The sequence below is a fragment of the Lacerta agilis genome, chromosome 7, assembly GCF_009819535.1.
Source record: "Lacerta agilis isolate rLacAgi1 chromosome 7, rLacAgi1.pri, whole genome shotgun sequence".
Classification (NCBI taxonomy): Eukaryota; Metazoa; Chordata; class Lepidosauria; order Squamata; family Lacertidae; genus Lacerta; species Lacerta agilis.
This window is the reverse complement of record NC_046318.1, coordinates 20,725,153-20,740,715: the sequence shown is the minus strand read 5'-3', so window position 1 is coordinate 20,740,715 and position 15,563 is coordinate 20,725,153. Positions and strand designations below refer to the sequence as shown.

Sequence of the window (15,563 nt, the reverse complement as noted above, 5' to 3'; positions counted from 1 at the left end):
CTACTGATTTATAAATTAATTCTGTAGAAGCAGCCAGCATTAGCACAATTTGGTTAACCTTGGCTTTTTGAAAAGTTACTCAACTTGTAGATGAATTGAGTTTAAGTTAAAAGGTTCTTCCTTTAAGATATATAAAAATAGTTTGTTACAGAACAATTGCAGATCAGAAATGCCCTGCAACATGATGATAAAAATGTTCAAAAAAAGATAGCAAGAACACAAATTGTAGAGAAGCTCAGGAATTCCAGTAAGGAAACTAATCAACAGCAAGACATATCACCAAGGGCACAGAAAGCCAGAAAAACCATATCACATAAACCCATGTCAGACGGCAAAGTCTTTCTATTATCTAATTAACAGCTCTGAAATACACTAAACAACTAGTTTAACTTAACATTGTATACTTAATTTTACCATTAAAACAGTTTACTCTGCTGCATGGTTTCTCTTCAGACATTTAACATTTTAATCCAGCTAGTATATAGGGTAACCATATTTTAAGAGCCTGAGCCCAGGCTGCCCATACCCGCAGTGGAGCCAAGGCCACCCACACCAGAGCCCGGGCCTGAACTCCTGTGCATTCATAATCTATGTATAAGATGACCCCCAATTTTTGCCTAAACTTTTAAAGCAAAAAACATCATCTTATACATGGAAAAATACGATAATTCTGGAATGTTGACAATCTTTTTAAATGCAATATTCAACCCCAAAAGTATTGCACTAGAACGTTGATCATATAAGGCATTTGTCTTCACTATCAGTTTAAAGGAAATCAACTTTAAACATTTTTCATATTTGAATATTATCACAACTTCTAACCTATTTCATTTAGAATTGTACAACACAGTACACTGCTAGTCAGTCTGTTCATGCAAGTCTTTCTGGACCAATAAGGAAACCGTTTAGCAGAAACATAAACAACCATTTAAAAGGTTTCATATTTAAAAGAACTTGTCTCTCAACAGCATTTTGTTCCTTACAAAACTAGATGCAGTAGTTGTCTTCAGCTGAACTTCAAATGCCATTGCTTTGTGACAATTATTACAGTGACAGAAAAGGACATAAAGCATAAAATGGAACAATGGAACATTTTATAAAGAACAGTTTCTTTTTATTAAAAATAAATAAATCAACTAGCCAAAGAGGTACTGTTACAAATTTAATAAACCATTCAAAAATATTCCACGCTACTAGAAAATTTACAAAGCATTAAACTTAAAAGGTAACTTTAAAAAATAAATGTGACACACCTAAAGACTATTTCCAAATAAAAATTCACTGAGCAACATCCGTACAATAGCTTATTTTATATGAAATTTTGCTCACCAGCCAGCCGTTCATCTGTCTCCCTGTTGCCATCATCTGAATATCTTGCAAAGTCCAGTGAGTCAAGAGTGCTAATGCTTCCAGCTCGATCTAAAAATATTTAAACAAACATTTGAACTTGGTTTGTTCTCCCCATCCTGTACAAGGGTTCCCCAACTGAAGTGAGAGGTTGCACACGGCAAAGGACTTTAAAAAAAGCTTTGGGTGGTATTCAACAAAGTTTTACTCAGAATAGACCTACAGTACAGTACTTAAAATTAATGTATCCAAATTAGTCATGTTCATTCACTTCAATAGGTCTACTCCCAGTAAAATCTAGTTAAACACTACCCTGGATAATCTTCCCATAATACAGTGCCAGCTTTGTTATACCTGTTTTCTTCTCATTACCACAAAATGTTTCACTGCCTGTTTGCCTCAACTTTTTCTCACAAAAATGTGTTCTCTTTGCACATGATCTTCTATTTAGACGGGGAACAGAATAAAAAGAAGTCAATTTAGAGAAGGGACAGGTGTTGTAAGCATAGTAACAATTCCACTGAAAACAAGAGTTTATGCCGAATATGACAGCTGTAAAGGGATGGATATAAATCTAACAATAATAAGAGGAGTTTCCCCAATGATCAGGAAGAGGAAGAGGAATACAGCAAGAAAAATATGGGGACAGGAATGTCTCAAATACAGTAGCAGCATGTTTCCTTTTAGGCTGCTTATACTACACCCATGTTTGAAACATAAACAAATTCAATGGTTAAAGAAAACATGCTAAGTGTGGAATTTCAACTTAAGTTTGAAACCTATTTAAATGCAAAAGAAGAAAAGTCAATTGTGCACAGGAATTGTGCTATACCAAGCCATGAAACAGGAGAAGGAACTGAGCTGTCTTACTACAGTGAGTAACACCTGCATAAAACTAGTTAGAAACAGTTTAACAGAATAGTAAAGAAATTAAAAAGGGTAGGAAAATAAAACTCCTTGCAGTACTGTATTGGCCCAAATATAAGCCGCTCCCTTAAAATTCTGCAGGCACTCACACCCGTAAATGGCAAATGTAGAAGAAAAACCTACAGGTACCATTCCCCTGTGCTCTGGGCTGTTTCCTGTGGGATAGCCATGCCGTTTTGCTACTGGCTTCCCCCCTTCCCCCTTCTTTCCTGACAGCCCTCGTGGTGGCATGGGGGGGGGGCTCTCTCCATTCCGGCCTTGGAAGGCAAGGCAGGGCCACTGACCTAGGGCAGCTGTTTCAGCAGTGATATTGTAAGGTTGCGAATATAAGCCGCATTTTAACTTTTCATTGTTGGAATTTGGAAAAAAGTGCAGCTTATATTTGGGCCAATACGGTAGCTGTGTTTTATACTATGCAGTTATCATGTTGCACACTAAGGTTTGTCTAGCTCAGTGTTTCTCAAACTTGGGTCCCCAGCTGTTGTTGGATTACAACTCCCATCATCCCTGACCACTGGTCCTGCTAACTAGGGATGATAGGAGTTTAAGTCCAACAACAGCTGGGGACTAAAGTTTGAGAAACACTAGTCTAGCTAAATGAGAAACTTAAAATTAAATGATTACATGGCTGGCTTCAAGGAGATCTGCTTCTTTTCCTTCACTGGGCACAGAGTAGATGCAAAATATCAACTTCCTTTCTGTAGTAATATCTTACTAAGAACTATTTATGCATTACTCTGGGGGTGGGAGAACTGGAAAACTTTATCAAGAAACTGGAAAAAACCATAAACTGAGAGACAGGCAAAACACATTATAGTAATACAGTCGTAGCTTGGATTCCAACGCCTTGCAAGTTGAATGTTTTGGCTCCTGAACGCTGCAAAACCAGAAGTGAGTGTTCTGGTTTGTGAATGTTCTTTGGAACCCAAACATCTGACAGGGCTTCTGCGGCTTCCAATTGGCAGCAGGAGCTTCCTGCAGCCAATCAGAAGCTGCTCTTGGTTTCCAAACGTTTTGGAAGTTGAACGGACTTACAGAACAGATTCCATTTGACTTCCAAGGTACAACTGCACTATTTCTGGCAGTGGGGGAGTATTAGAGCTGTAATCATGTACACTTACTTAGGAGTAAATGCCACAGAAGTTAATAGGATGTGCCCATTGTAAACGCAAGAGTTGTACTGTCTCATAATTGTTAAGTAATCCCACAGGTCTTAATACAGAACTAAATAATTTTTAAAATAGATACCATTATTCTGGTGCTACCAAAAGGATGCACTGAAATCACAAAATTGCTCTCCATCTAAATTGCCAGTTTACTCTTCTGCTTCATCTAGCCTATTTCCTATAATAATCTTTACTGTGTTGTTCTTTCTGCAACTTGGCCTGGCTGTGGCTTGTTTCTTAAGTCAGCCTCTTGAACAGTTTCTGCCAAGCACAGAAACTCTCCAAACTTCCATATTCCTGGTCAACAGGTAGAACAAGTTATTTTGGCAACCTAATCCTGAAATTACTTCACAAAACTCCACACCTTTACTCTATACTGACTTGCTGCTATTATTCATGCCAGAGGTAACCACTTCAAAACAGAGAAAAATAATGTGTTGATCAGTTGAGGCAAATTATGTGAAGTAAAAGGCACTAAGGAGATTTGGTAATTTTACTCTAATGAAATGAAAATAAGCAACTTTTCAAGAGTTTCCAAGAACGCAAAAAAACAACAACAACTTGCAGTAGAATTTATTTCCACAACACTTTGTCTTCCTTAAAACTTACAAGCTATCTCTATTTTATCACTTAGGGACTCCATTTAATGTTGCTATAGTTGAAACAGATGCTAACATGCATTCAGTTTGCAAGATCTTTGATTACTGCAGTAGACACAAGTCTTCTGTCAGCACACAGGTGTGAAGTGCTTTTATTTTAAGACTGTGGTGGGGTACCTTTTAGTGCTGGGTCTGTATTCCTTTGGGAGTGGGAAATCTGACAGGGACCACATACGAGAGGCAGATGGAGTCAGAGCTAGCAGTGGGCTATCCATCTTCTTTCAGTCACCTCGTATTTCCCCACCACTGAAGATCTGTCATGCAGCAAAATGTCCCATTCTTTCAATTGGTTTATGTTCTCTAAGTTTCATTGCGGCACACAGGAGATTTTTTGAGGTCATGGGTCTGGCAGTGCATGGAGAAGGCAAACACCCCCCAAACTGCCTATTCAAAATCACTCTTACATATGCAGCAATATAGTTTAGGGGGGAAAGGTACTATCAGCATGAACAGGAGCTTTCTTGGCTGCTGGTGGTGGTGGTAATGCTAATTTCTGTATGAGCATGACTAAGGACAAGAGGCTGTTGGTCAGCAGTTCTCCACCCTTGATTTAATAATTTGCAACTAAGGGAATATAAATAGCAGATATCTTTTAAAATATGCTGCAATTTATAGACTTGTAAACAAGTCTGTGAATGCTCTCTTCCGCTTATCAGGAGGGAGTGACCATGAAACAAGCAGCTGTGGAGAAACATCAGGGGAGTGCAAAAGACTACCATGACTGCTGCCAATCTGTGTGTATCTTCTAATAGGTGTACACATTTATGAAGAGCATGTGTGTAGGGACTGAATTTGATGTGTACTGCCAGCCTATATATGTTCACACACACACACCCCATCAGGAAGCAACATTCAGTGTGAAGTGCTGCATTTTGCTTAGATAAAAATAGTGCAACACTATCATGGTTGCCAACCTTGGCCTACAACCATTGTGAGCAAGGAGGCGACAAGTTAAGCAGGCCCAAGCATTTGCCTTTTTATTATTTTATTCTTTTTTATTGATTTATCATAAACATATGGAGCAAGCATTTGCCACTTAGCCTATTACTACTACTATTCACTGCAAGCAATTGCTGGGACAACTGCTACTTGCCCCAGACAAATAGGCTGCTTTAGCTGTGGCTTCAGTTGAGCAAATTACTTGGCAGAAAAATCAATAATGCCTGTGTTAAGATTGGGTTGAAAGAAAAAAAGTGACTTTCCTAGTTACTAAATTGGTAAGCATGCGCTGAGACTCAATTTCTAAATCTCCTCCCCCCCGGAACTTCTGTAATTCTGCATAAAATGCCATTATGGGTTTGTGGACCAAATACTGAACTTCAGAGAACAGATATTGCATTCTAATTATTCAGCACTCAATTTTATTAAAAATTATTAATCAAATATTTGATTCTCCATCAGACAACGCCTAAGTGAACTTAAAGTCTTTTCAGAAGAAACCTAAGCTTCTTGGAATGTTTTACACTGGACTTGGTGCACTGAATCAGTTTGGAAAGCTTTTTTTGGGGGGGGGCATAAAATTTTATTTGACTAGAACTTTGATTACAATAAACCAAAATTAGTCTATTATAGATTTATGGCCCCTTTTTGATGCTGCAATGAAAATGAAAAGCATCAATGATGAACAAGAAGTAATAATGAAAACATTCAATCGTATGTAATAATCTAATGTCCTTCTTGAAGTACTAAGCTGGAATGATTTTAAATGAAGCCTTGTTTTTCAAACTGAAAACATAATTCTACAGTAACAGCAGATTATCATGTGCTTTCCAGTGCAAACTTTTTTTCAGTGGTAAATTATTCAACAACAGACTTGATTTCCCTTGCTGGAGTAAATACCTGTACTTCCACTTCTCTGGTTCTGTTTTAGCTACTGTGCATATGAGGAGTACTGGTAATTATATTTTCTTATTTCATGCTGTGAGTTGTTATCTGAGGCATCTCTGAGGAATAAGAAGTAGTTAAGCCCATCATTTCCAAAAACTATAAATGTTCTGAAGTCCTTGAAGAAACTCAAGCCCTAGAATTTTTACAGTGCCTTTAACTCTGTTAAGCCTGGAATAGGACTTCTGAGCCCTTCAGCTATAATTAATAATGAACCACTGTCAGGATGAGAACAAGGTGAAGGGGGCAGAAAAGTGTCCGCCTGCCTGCCTTGTGGGTTTAATAATTGAGGCTGGGTTGCTGTGAACAAGAAATGGTGAGGGGAAAAGAGACAACTCCTCACTTTTGCAACACTTGTATTTCAGTAGCCCAAAGGAAGCAAGTTCTTAGTTTACTTTTCATGTTAGAATTAGTATGAGTGAAATTCTGATTAGTACTATCTGAAAGGTTATGCCCCAATCAAAATACGGATTACAAGAAGTTTCTTCCACGTACATTCTTCGTAGATAGTCTTTAGCTCTGGTCAAGTTCACCTGAATTACAGACCAACATGGTAAATGCTGTAGAAGCACAAGTACGGTACATCATTCTGCTGCTAGCTGTGCTGGGACAGAGTCAAAGCGAACAGTAACATACTAGAAGAACATTGTCTAAAAGAAAGGGAAAAGGGAATGTATGCTACTCATTAAATGGCACAAACACAATACATCTGAAATCTTACAAATATTTACTAACCATTACAACCCAACTTTACAGCATTGTAAACTACAGTCATACCTCGGGTTACAGCCGCTTCAGGTTGCGCAATTTCGGGTTGCGCACCACGCCAAACCCAGAAGTAACGGAACGGGTTACTTCCGGGTTTCGGCGCTCGCATATGCGCAGAACTAAATCGCGCTTTGCACATGCAAAGACACAGCGGTTGCGAACACTGCAGGTTGCGAACGTGCCTCCTGCATGGAATGCGTTCGCAACCCGAGCATCCACTGTACTATATATTGTTCATGCCTGCAGAGTATGAGTTATAGAAATGTGACAAATGCTGGCCTTAATGAGAATTGACTTTTAATAATTCTAAGCTAGAATCACCTACAAAAATACAGTAGCCACTCAACAAAAATAGCACTTTTTCTGAATACCTGTATAGTCTTGTTTTCCACTATTACCACCTCGTTTCTATTCCTCATGAATAGTGCATAACTCTCAGATCTTCAGATAGAACAATGCTCAACCATTTACTCTCCAAGTAAGCAATTGTGGGGGCAGAGAGGGCTGAATTGAGAGATCCTGAAATCCAGGTTTCCTCCATGTCAAAAACCAATGCCTAGAGAAAGAGGCAGTAGAACTGTGCTGCTGGTTTTGCTTGCTCTGTTCAGTGCCTTGCGTGTCCACATTGCCTGGACAGCCATGTGTTTCCATGTGATTCCATGGATTTACATATAACAAAATCCTAAACAAAAGCAGCAACTCACTCCTTCAACACAACTGGGATCTGGAATCACCTATAATCATAGAATTGTAGAGTTGGAATGGATTCCAAGGGTCATCTAGTCTAACCCCCTGCAATGCAAGGATCTCAACCAAAGCATCCATGACAAATGGCCATCCAACCTCTGCTTAAAAACCTCCAAGGAAGGAGAGTTCACAACCTCTTGAAGGACTCTGTTCCACTCTTGAACAGTTATTAATATCAAAAACAGAGGCATAGGAAGGTGCGTAGGGGGCGCTCTGCCCCGGATTCCAGGGGAGGGGGTGACACTCCCCGACCCCTCCCCCGCCGCCTGGCACCCCGTCCATATGGACGGGGCAGACCCACGACACACCGCTCACTCGCCACGAGAGCAGCAGCGCCGGCCCAGGTGCATCTGGCCGGTGCTGCTGTTCCCGTGGCAAGCGAGAGGCGTGTCGTGGGGCTGCCTGGCCTGCCACTCGCTCGCTGGCTCGCTGCTGCTCCTGTGGCACTGGATCCACTACGCATGACTGGGCAGCAGAAAGGCTTCCTCCGCCGCTGATCAGAAAGTTATTCCTGATGTTTAGTCAGAATCTCCTTCCTTGTAACCTGAAGCCATTGGCTTGGGTCCTACCCTCCAGAGCAGGAGAAAACAAGCCTGCTCCATCTTCCATGAGACAGCCCTTGCGATATCAGAAAATGGCTATCAGATCTCTTCTCGGTCTCCTCTTTTTCCAGGCTAAACATACCCAACTCCCTCAACCATTCCTCACAAGGCTTGGTTTCCAGATCCTTAATCATCTTGGTTGCCCTCCCTCCACTTGTTCCAGCTTGTCAATACCACATAGGGGTTCTGGTCTTTGTTAGGCTTTCACTATGCCGGGGTGAGGAACCTGTGGGCCAAATGCAATTCTGCAGGCCTTTCAATCTGACCTTCAGGGCTCTCTCCAGGTCACACCCTTCACCAGCCCTACACCAAGCTCTCCTTGAGTGCTTTTACCTGGCTTGGAATATGTCCTTGAACTGCGATAATGCCTCTTGCTTGCCTGGATGGAGAGATATGTGCATGGGTGTGAGTGTAGAAACTTCTGGCTTTTGAGTGACTGGAACGTAGCCAATTGTGCAAAAGTAAAGAGCCACATCCATCATTCCATCCACGACTGACACAAGGCCCCCAGAAAGTTGCCCATGAGGCAATGTGGTCCTTGGGCTGAAAAAGGTCCTCAATCTCTGTGCTAGACATAAATCCATGCCAACGAAACCCAGACGTGTGCTCAAGGCTATGGAAAACAACAGGGGTATAATCCTGTTGTCCCTTCTCCATGCACAGAGTCTACACATGGAAAATGTCTGAACAGGATTTGAAGCTCTTGGACAGATAGGATTCTAGGATGGATTGCCCACAATATGGTGCAACCTTCAGTAATCAGTTCATCTAAAAATGAATCAATGCACGAAGGCGCAGTTTGGACATAACCACAAAGCATTATTAGTTGTGAAAAGAGAGCATTCTTCCTCCTTCCTGATTGCATGTGCAATGAAAATGTAAATCGTCCATGCTCAGCCCAGAACAAACTGCAGTTCCCATATTCCAATTTAACAGAAAACTGAGATTTCTTCAGAACTGGGAAGTGTTACTTCTCACCCTCACATGTGGAGGGAAGGGAGAGAGTGGTGTGATTCCCACCTTCTTAAGTTAGTGCCAAAGCAATAAATGAAAAATTCATCGCTACTGGTATTTTTCCTATTTCAAAAGGAGTTTATAATATAATTGAACATTTTATAGGGTAAAATACCTAACAACATTTCTCTGTTTCCTAACCCCAAAATGTATCAAATAATACACTCTATCATTTGTGTCATACCACACTAATACTAGTGCAAAAATATATTGGTACTACTACTAAACATGGTTAACACCTCTAAATATTGGGGGGGGGACAGGAGTAATGTAACTTAAGTAGCTTCAAGGACCATATGTTGCCCATACTAGCTTTAGGAACAGGTATTTTAAGACAGAGTTGGATTGAGTCCATTCCACTAATACAATTCTAAAAATTGATTTTTACAATTTGCTATAGTGAACACATGTGTTAAGATCTGTTCATGGGAGTAAGTCTAACTTCTGAGAAGCATAACGTGGAGGCAGAGAACAGACACACAATTATAGCTTAACTTTTGTGACCTAGAAGATTTCAAGTTGCAATTTTCCAGTTTACAGAAGGAAGCAATGCTCCACCTGACCTGATCATGAGAATGGAATAGTCACATGAATAGTGTTTTTGCAGACATCTGACCCCAGCATTTCATCAGGACTAGAAGTTGTTCCTTCTTACTTTGAAGAATAGTTTAAGAGTCATAGCCGGAAAGAACAAAAATTGTTCCATACATTAATATTTTCCCTATACTGTTCTTGTCTTCTAAGCGTCTGATAATGCTTGTTGAAATGCCAATGTGGATAATTCTGCAACTCAGGAAGTTCTGAGGTGTACCTGGGAAGTTCTATCACTCCAATGTGTCTTATGATTAACCTAAGTTATTTCCATTTTATCCAGAACAACATAAACCTATTGACCCTATAGATAAAGCTAATACAATGGCACATTCAACAGCTTCTGTATGAGTATCTGCTTTATCTATATCCTGGCAATGGTAGAAACATTTCAATCAAATTTGGGTTGCTGCAGATACTTGCACATACCCGAATGCTCACTGTACCTTTCCAACAAAATACACAGAAACCTGCTAATATCCACCTCCACAGGAATACCCATTTCCCAATTCAATGCCTCAGCGTCAGCCATGCCTCCATCATTAAACAAGATGCTAACACTTATGGCAAATTATGTCAATAGCCACTTCAAGTACTTAAGGTACAGTACTGTTTTATGGGTGCAATGAAACAACATCATGCCAGTTATTTAAAGGAAGTAAACACAAAGCAAGTAATATGAACACAGTGTTTTCTATTTGGCCAACTACTATTGTGATATAAGGAGCATCATCCAATGCTGACTGCCCACTTGCACAACGGACATCCACTTCACAATGTAACTTCTAGTTTAGTCTTCTTCCCTGCTCCAGCACCTTGAATGCTCCCAACATCTGCTCTGGAAAGTTCCTCAGCCCTCCAAAGCAAATTCTGGAAGCACATGAAGGCTGTAGGAGGAAGAGGAGGAAGGAGAGGCCCCATTGCAAGAGCAGAAGCCTGGATCTAGCCCATTGTTAACTGGTTATGATTCCATGGGTTTTCTCTATAACCCTGGCTTGGTGATTCAGCACCAAACTGCAAGTGACAGGGGAGTCAGTTTTCACTTTTATAAAGTAGAAAGTGATTCAGAAGAACCCAACCCAACCCAACACCTAGCCTTGCAAAAAGAAAGCAAAACCCACACAGATCAGGAATAGTCATGGCTATTCTTGTCACCTCTGCAGATGTGTGAATAATCAGCACAGCCTGTGCTCATGATGATATGTTACTTGCAAGAATGAAAAAGATAAACATGTACATCCAATGCTATACTGTTAAAAACAGAAGATGATGGCAACAAGATGGCTATAAGAAAACGGCAACAACTATAATAATCTAGGATCATTAATGTTTAGAAGCAATAGCCTCTGACCTAGCAACCCTGTCAAAGTAATGCCACCTGCATGAGGGGTGATGACCTGCAACCCAACCTGTACCTATTTACTCAGAAGTAATTTCCATTGAGTTAAATGGGAGACTTATACCCAGGTAAGTATGCATAGGGTTCCAGTCTTAATACTGTAGTAATATCACACAACCCATCTTCCCACTAAGGCAAGCTCTTCCCCTATAGCAAGATCTATTGGGATGAGAGGGTTAGGCTCCTGCAGAGCTCTGGCTGAGCTGGGAGGGAGTTATGCTCTCTTAACTACTTAATCCTTGGACTCTGCCAGGGTATATCATCTCTCTCATCCCAGGAGAGCTGGGACCTAGTTGGCTGAGCAGAGCTCAGTGGCTCTTAAACTGGGGTAAGTCCTGACAAAGCAGTGTGGCAGAGGCAGGAGCAGAGGCTGGATCCTCAGCTCAGTCATGTGACTTGGCAACCTGGCATAAGTCGAGGCATCAAAAAGGGTGGTGTATCTCAGGTACTACTTTAAAAGTTTATTTTCTCTCTGCCAGGCTTAGGTCAGCTCTGCTACCGGTAGTAGTAGCCCCTGTTGAAAGGAGCTTTGCGCCAGCTCATTCATTCCAGCTCTTTACAGGACTGCTCCCTAAGTGTGGCAAACAACACCATGTTGACCAGGGTTTTTTGAAATTCTTTTTTTAGCAGGAAGACAGGGGAACTGAGTTCCCTTACCTTTTAAAAATTTTATAATTTTTTTTTGGTCTTTTGGGTGGGGCAGACTGGAATGCCTGAGCCAAATATCTGCCTATATCTGTAGCCAATTCTAATCCTGATTATTGTCTGCTTTGAGTTTTTTCATCCCAGCTTACATTTCAGCACTGCCCTGGGGTGTGTGGGTGGCACTCCAAACGGCCCAGCTATAAACTTCATGGTGAGTTCCCCACCCCCCTTTTACCCAGGGAAAAAAGCACTGATGTTGAACTATATGATGGTACTAACTTACTAACTTAAGCAGGGCATTGGATGGGGTGGGGTTGCGTGAGGTGGAGCGGAGTGAGCCCAACCCGAGCATTACCTTACACGTGCCAAACCCAACACTTGCTTTCAAAAACAAACCCTGCCCGCCTCGCCTCCTTTCCTGCCACGACTGATAGGTGCTCCGAAGCAAAATAAGGAGTGCAGCGAAAACAAACAACCTACCAAGGTCAACCAAGGACCGAGTCGGCGGAACTGTTACACTTTTTAAAATTTAATTTAATTTAATTTAATTTAATTTAATTTAATTTGTTTCCCTCCACAAACCCAACTTACGGAGCTGTCCTGCTGCACCGGGCTCCTTCCCCACTCCAGCCCCCGCCAGCAGCCCCGGGGCCGCCGAGGCCGGCGGGGTGGGCGCCGTCGTCGTCCCCCCAGCGCAGCTTCCTCCTCCCTGGCGCTCGAAGTTGCCCGGGTTGGAGAAGTAATCCCTCAGCCGGGGGAGCTCCCGGCCGCTCTCCAGCAGCTCCGTGTGCAGCTCCAGCGCCGTCAGCACGAACTGGTCGCGCAGCAGCTGAGCCGCCAGGGCGTCCACGGGGACCCGAGGCGGCTCCTCGGCCTGCAGGGAGGAGGGAGGCGGCAAGGGCAGATGATGCTGCTGCTGCTGCTGCTGGAGGGGCGGCGGCGGTGGCGGCGGCGAAGAGCAGGCCGACGAAGGCAGCGGGAGCGGAGCTGCCGTTCCGCCGCCGGAGTCGCTGCTGCTGCTGCCTCCGCCGGGCCTGGCCTCGTCGGGGTCCGACTCCTCGGAGTCGCTGAGGAAAGGGTTCACCCCAGCAGTCCCCGCCGCCGCCATCTTGGGAGCAGGGGAGGCGCCCGAAGCAGCTCTCCCCCCTCCCCCGACGGAGCCCCGTTACCACAGCAGCCGGCGGCGCCCACCAACCGCCCGCCTCCTCCTCCTCCTCAAGAGCTCACAGCTTCTTCCTGGTCTCGCCTCTCGCGAGAGTGCCACCCGGATGCTTCCTGTCTCCGACGTCCTCGCGGCGCGGTATAGACTTTCGAAAGCAATAGAGGGGGCAGCTCGTATGTTTTTTTCTGGGCATACAGGAGGTTTCGTTTGGTCCGCGTGGGCGCCGTTCCCCTCTCCTTCCTCGTGGGGAGAAACCGGCAGCTGCTTGAAAACAACCAGGAGGCGCCCACGGAGAAAAGAGCAAGGCTTTAGGGTAGCGCAGGAAAAAAAGAAAAAGAAAAAAAGGTAGAAGCAAATACATATTCATATCATATTTGTTTTAACTCAGTTGCCTAGGAAGAATGCCCGCTCTCCTACCTGACATGAGATTGCATCCTGCGTCTTGTTTCAGGCGGTAAATACATTTCCCCCCTCAAAACAATGCAAAAAAAAAAAAAAAAACCCCGAGGATGCAGAGACCATGTTTGTTCTCGTTTTGCATCGGTGTGACGGTGGTGGCCGGGATGCACTGTAGTCCATTAATTATTATTATTATTCCTAGATTGTAGGTCGGACAGGTGAAAGTTGCTATTTTTATTTTTATTTTACATCCCTGAAATGTCAGTGCTGTACTGAAGCGGAGACTGAGACGGTTTTTTAAAAAAGCGCAGTTTGTTTGTATTTAAATAAACGCAAGCTTTGGCTTGAGGTTTGAATCTCGGCAGAAATTCAATATTCAGGGGGACAGGGAATGTGGCGGTTTAAATAGAATTAATTTTGCAACAACCACCACACGCGCCGGTGTGTTTTATCCCTTGTTGGCCGAAATCCAGTGCAGAATTTGACCAGGTGCATATGAAGCCTTTTGGTTTCCGATCTGACAGTTGCACCAAAGGACGCGACACTGGGTCGTGGTCAACTTCAAACCCCCGCCAATAGCTATGGGAGCAAACAAAAATTTGGTTGCAAACCACTCTTTCTGCCAAAGTGCAAAACAGCTATTTCAAAAAAACCGAGCACGAGGTTTGTGAGAGTCGACGTGCGTTATACTCTTCACGTTTCTCTCTCTGGAGGCACAGGCGGTGAGCAGGAGGGTGCACACCTGTCTCGCGGCTCCACCTGAGCGCATCTTGGACATGCAAGATGCATGACTGACAGGGGAGGACACTTTTTGGCTCTTCCTCCTTCTCGCTCCCTTTCACCGGGGATCTCGCGATGCTTTTCCCGAGGCCCTTTGACGCGCGCCGGGGTGCTTAGTAAGGGTGCAGAGGCGCCTGCTTCCGAACGTGTGAGTAGGAGGTCGCGTGTGTGTGTGTGCGCGCGCGCGCGCCCCCGCGCCCCACCCCACTCGCAGGCGACCACGCTTTGGCTGGGGGTCGGGTGTAAATGTGGCTTGTTCTCTTCACTTCCGCATCAGTCCCCCACCCCCGCCAACCAGGAAACCCACTGATTGCGCAACACCCCCCCCCCCCCCCCCCCCCAGTTCATGAAAGGCTGTTTGCCAGTTGTTGCTGATAGAGGATGACGCCTCTTGCTAAACGAAGGATCGGGGCAGGGTTTCTCCATCACTGCCTGCTGGTGGGGGCTGGGGGGTTGGGATCCTTTTTTCCATCTGAGCAAAATTGCTTCTTATCTGTAGCCTTTCTGGTATGTGTTTTGTGCGAGTTTGGTGGTTCCCCACTCACCCACCCTCTCCCATCTTTGCCTCTGTCATGAGTGCTTTATCTCCTTTCTCCGGACCCTTAGTATGCTTTCCCCTCAGTTCTTTGCCCTCCATTTTTCTCCCCTTTTTTTGCTTCTGCTTGCGCCCCTTTGCTTGTTTTGTCAACCCCACCCTTGCTAGTCACTGGTTGGGGGGAGGGAAGAGTGATTAGACAGCAAATCTTGGGGTCTCAAATGTCAGCGGTGCCCTGTGGGGCCCCCAAAATTCAGTAGACACATTCTACTCATGTAAAAACACACTGATTCCCGGACCGTCCTTGGGCTGGATTGAGAAGGCAATTGGGCCACATCCGGCCCCCAGGCCTTAGGTTGCCTACCCCTGCCCTAAATCCACCTCTGGTTTAGATCTGCCCCATGAAGGTGTCTGAAGTTGGCGGCTTGGAGGGCCCAGAGCTTGGTGCATCCAGCCCGCAGCTTTGAATACATCAGGCCTGCCATTTTGTGTCCTGGCAGAATAATAATAACAATAATAATGGTTGTTGTTTTTTTACTTATATGCCGCCCATCTGACTGGGTTGTCCCAGCCTCTCTGGTGCAAAATATAAAAACTATGTTGTTGTTGTTCAGTCATTCAGTTGTGTCCGACTCTTCGTGACCCCATGGACCAGAGCACGCCAGGCACCCCTATCCTCCACTGCCTCCCGCAGTTTGGCCAAACCCATGCTAGTCGCTTCGAGAACACTGTCCAACCATCTCATCCTCTGTCGCCCCCTTCTCCTTGTGCCCTCCATCTTTCCCAACATCAGGGTCTTTTCTAGGGAGTCTTCTCTTCTCATTAGGTGGCCAAAGTACCGGAGCCTCAAGTTCAGGATCTGTCCTTCTAGTGAGCACTCAGGGCTGATTTCTTTAAGGATGGATAAGTTTGATCTTTTTGCAGTCCATGGGACTCTC

General features: G+C 43.9%; 2 protein-coding genes across 2 annotated transcripts in view; one reads left to right on the top strand and one right to left on the bottom strand.

Annotated features, from left to right (window-relative positions):
- RELCH (RAB11 binding and LisH domain, coiled-coil and HEAT repeat containing) overlaps nt 1-12,951 on the bottom strand; it is a 56,640-nt gene extending 43,689 nt beyond the window's left edge. Inside the window, exons 1-2 of the mRNA XM_033154432.1 lie at nt 12,341-12,951; nt 1,330-1,419 (exon numbers count right to left, since the gene is read on the bottom strand). Coding sequence (XP_033010323.1) covers nt 1,330-1,419; nt 12,341-12,857 — 607 coding nt within the window. The 5' untranslated portion in view covers nt 12,858-12,951. The remainder of the gene's footprint in view (nt 1-1,329; nt 1,420-12,340) is intronic.
- A 1,131-nt stretch (nt 12,952-14,082) lies between these two features.
- Nucleotides 14,083-15,563, top strand: part of PIGN (phosphatidylinositol glycan anchor biosynthesis class N) — a 79,559-nt gene continuing 78,078 nt past the window's right edge. Inside the window, exon 1 of the mRNA XM_033154430.1 lies at nt 14,083-14,238. Coding sequence (XP_033010321.1) covers nt 14,098-14,238 — 141 coding nt within the window. The 5' untranslated portion in view covers nt 14,083-14,097. The remainder of the gene's footprint in view (nt 14,239-15,563) is intronic.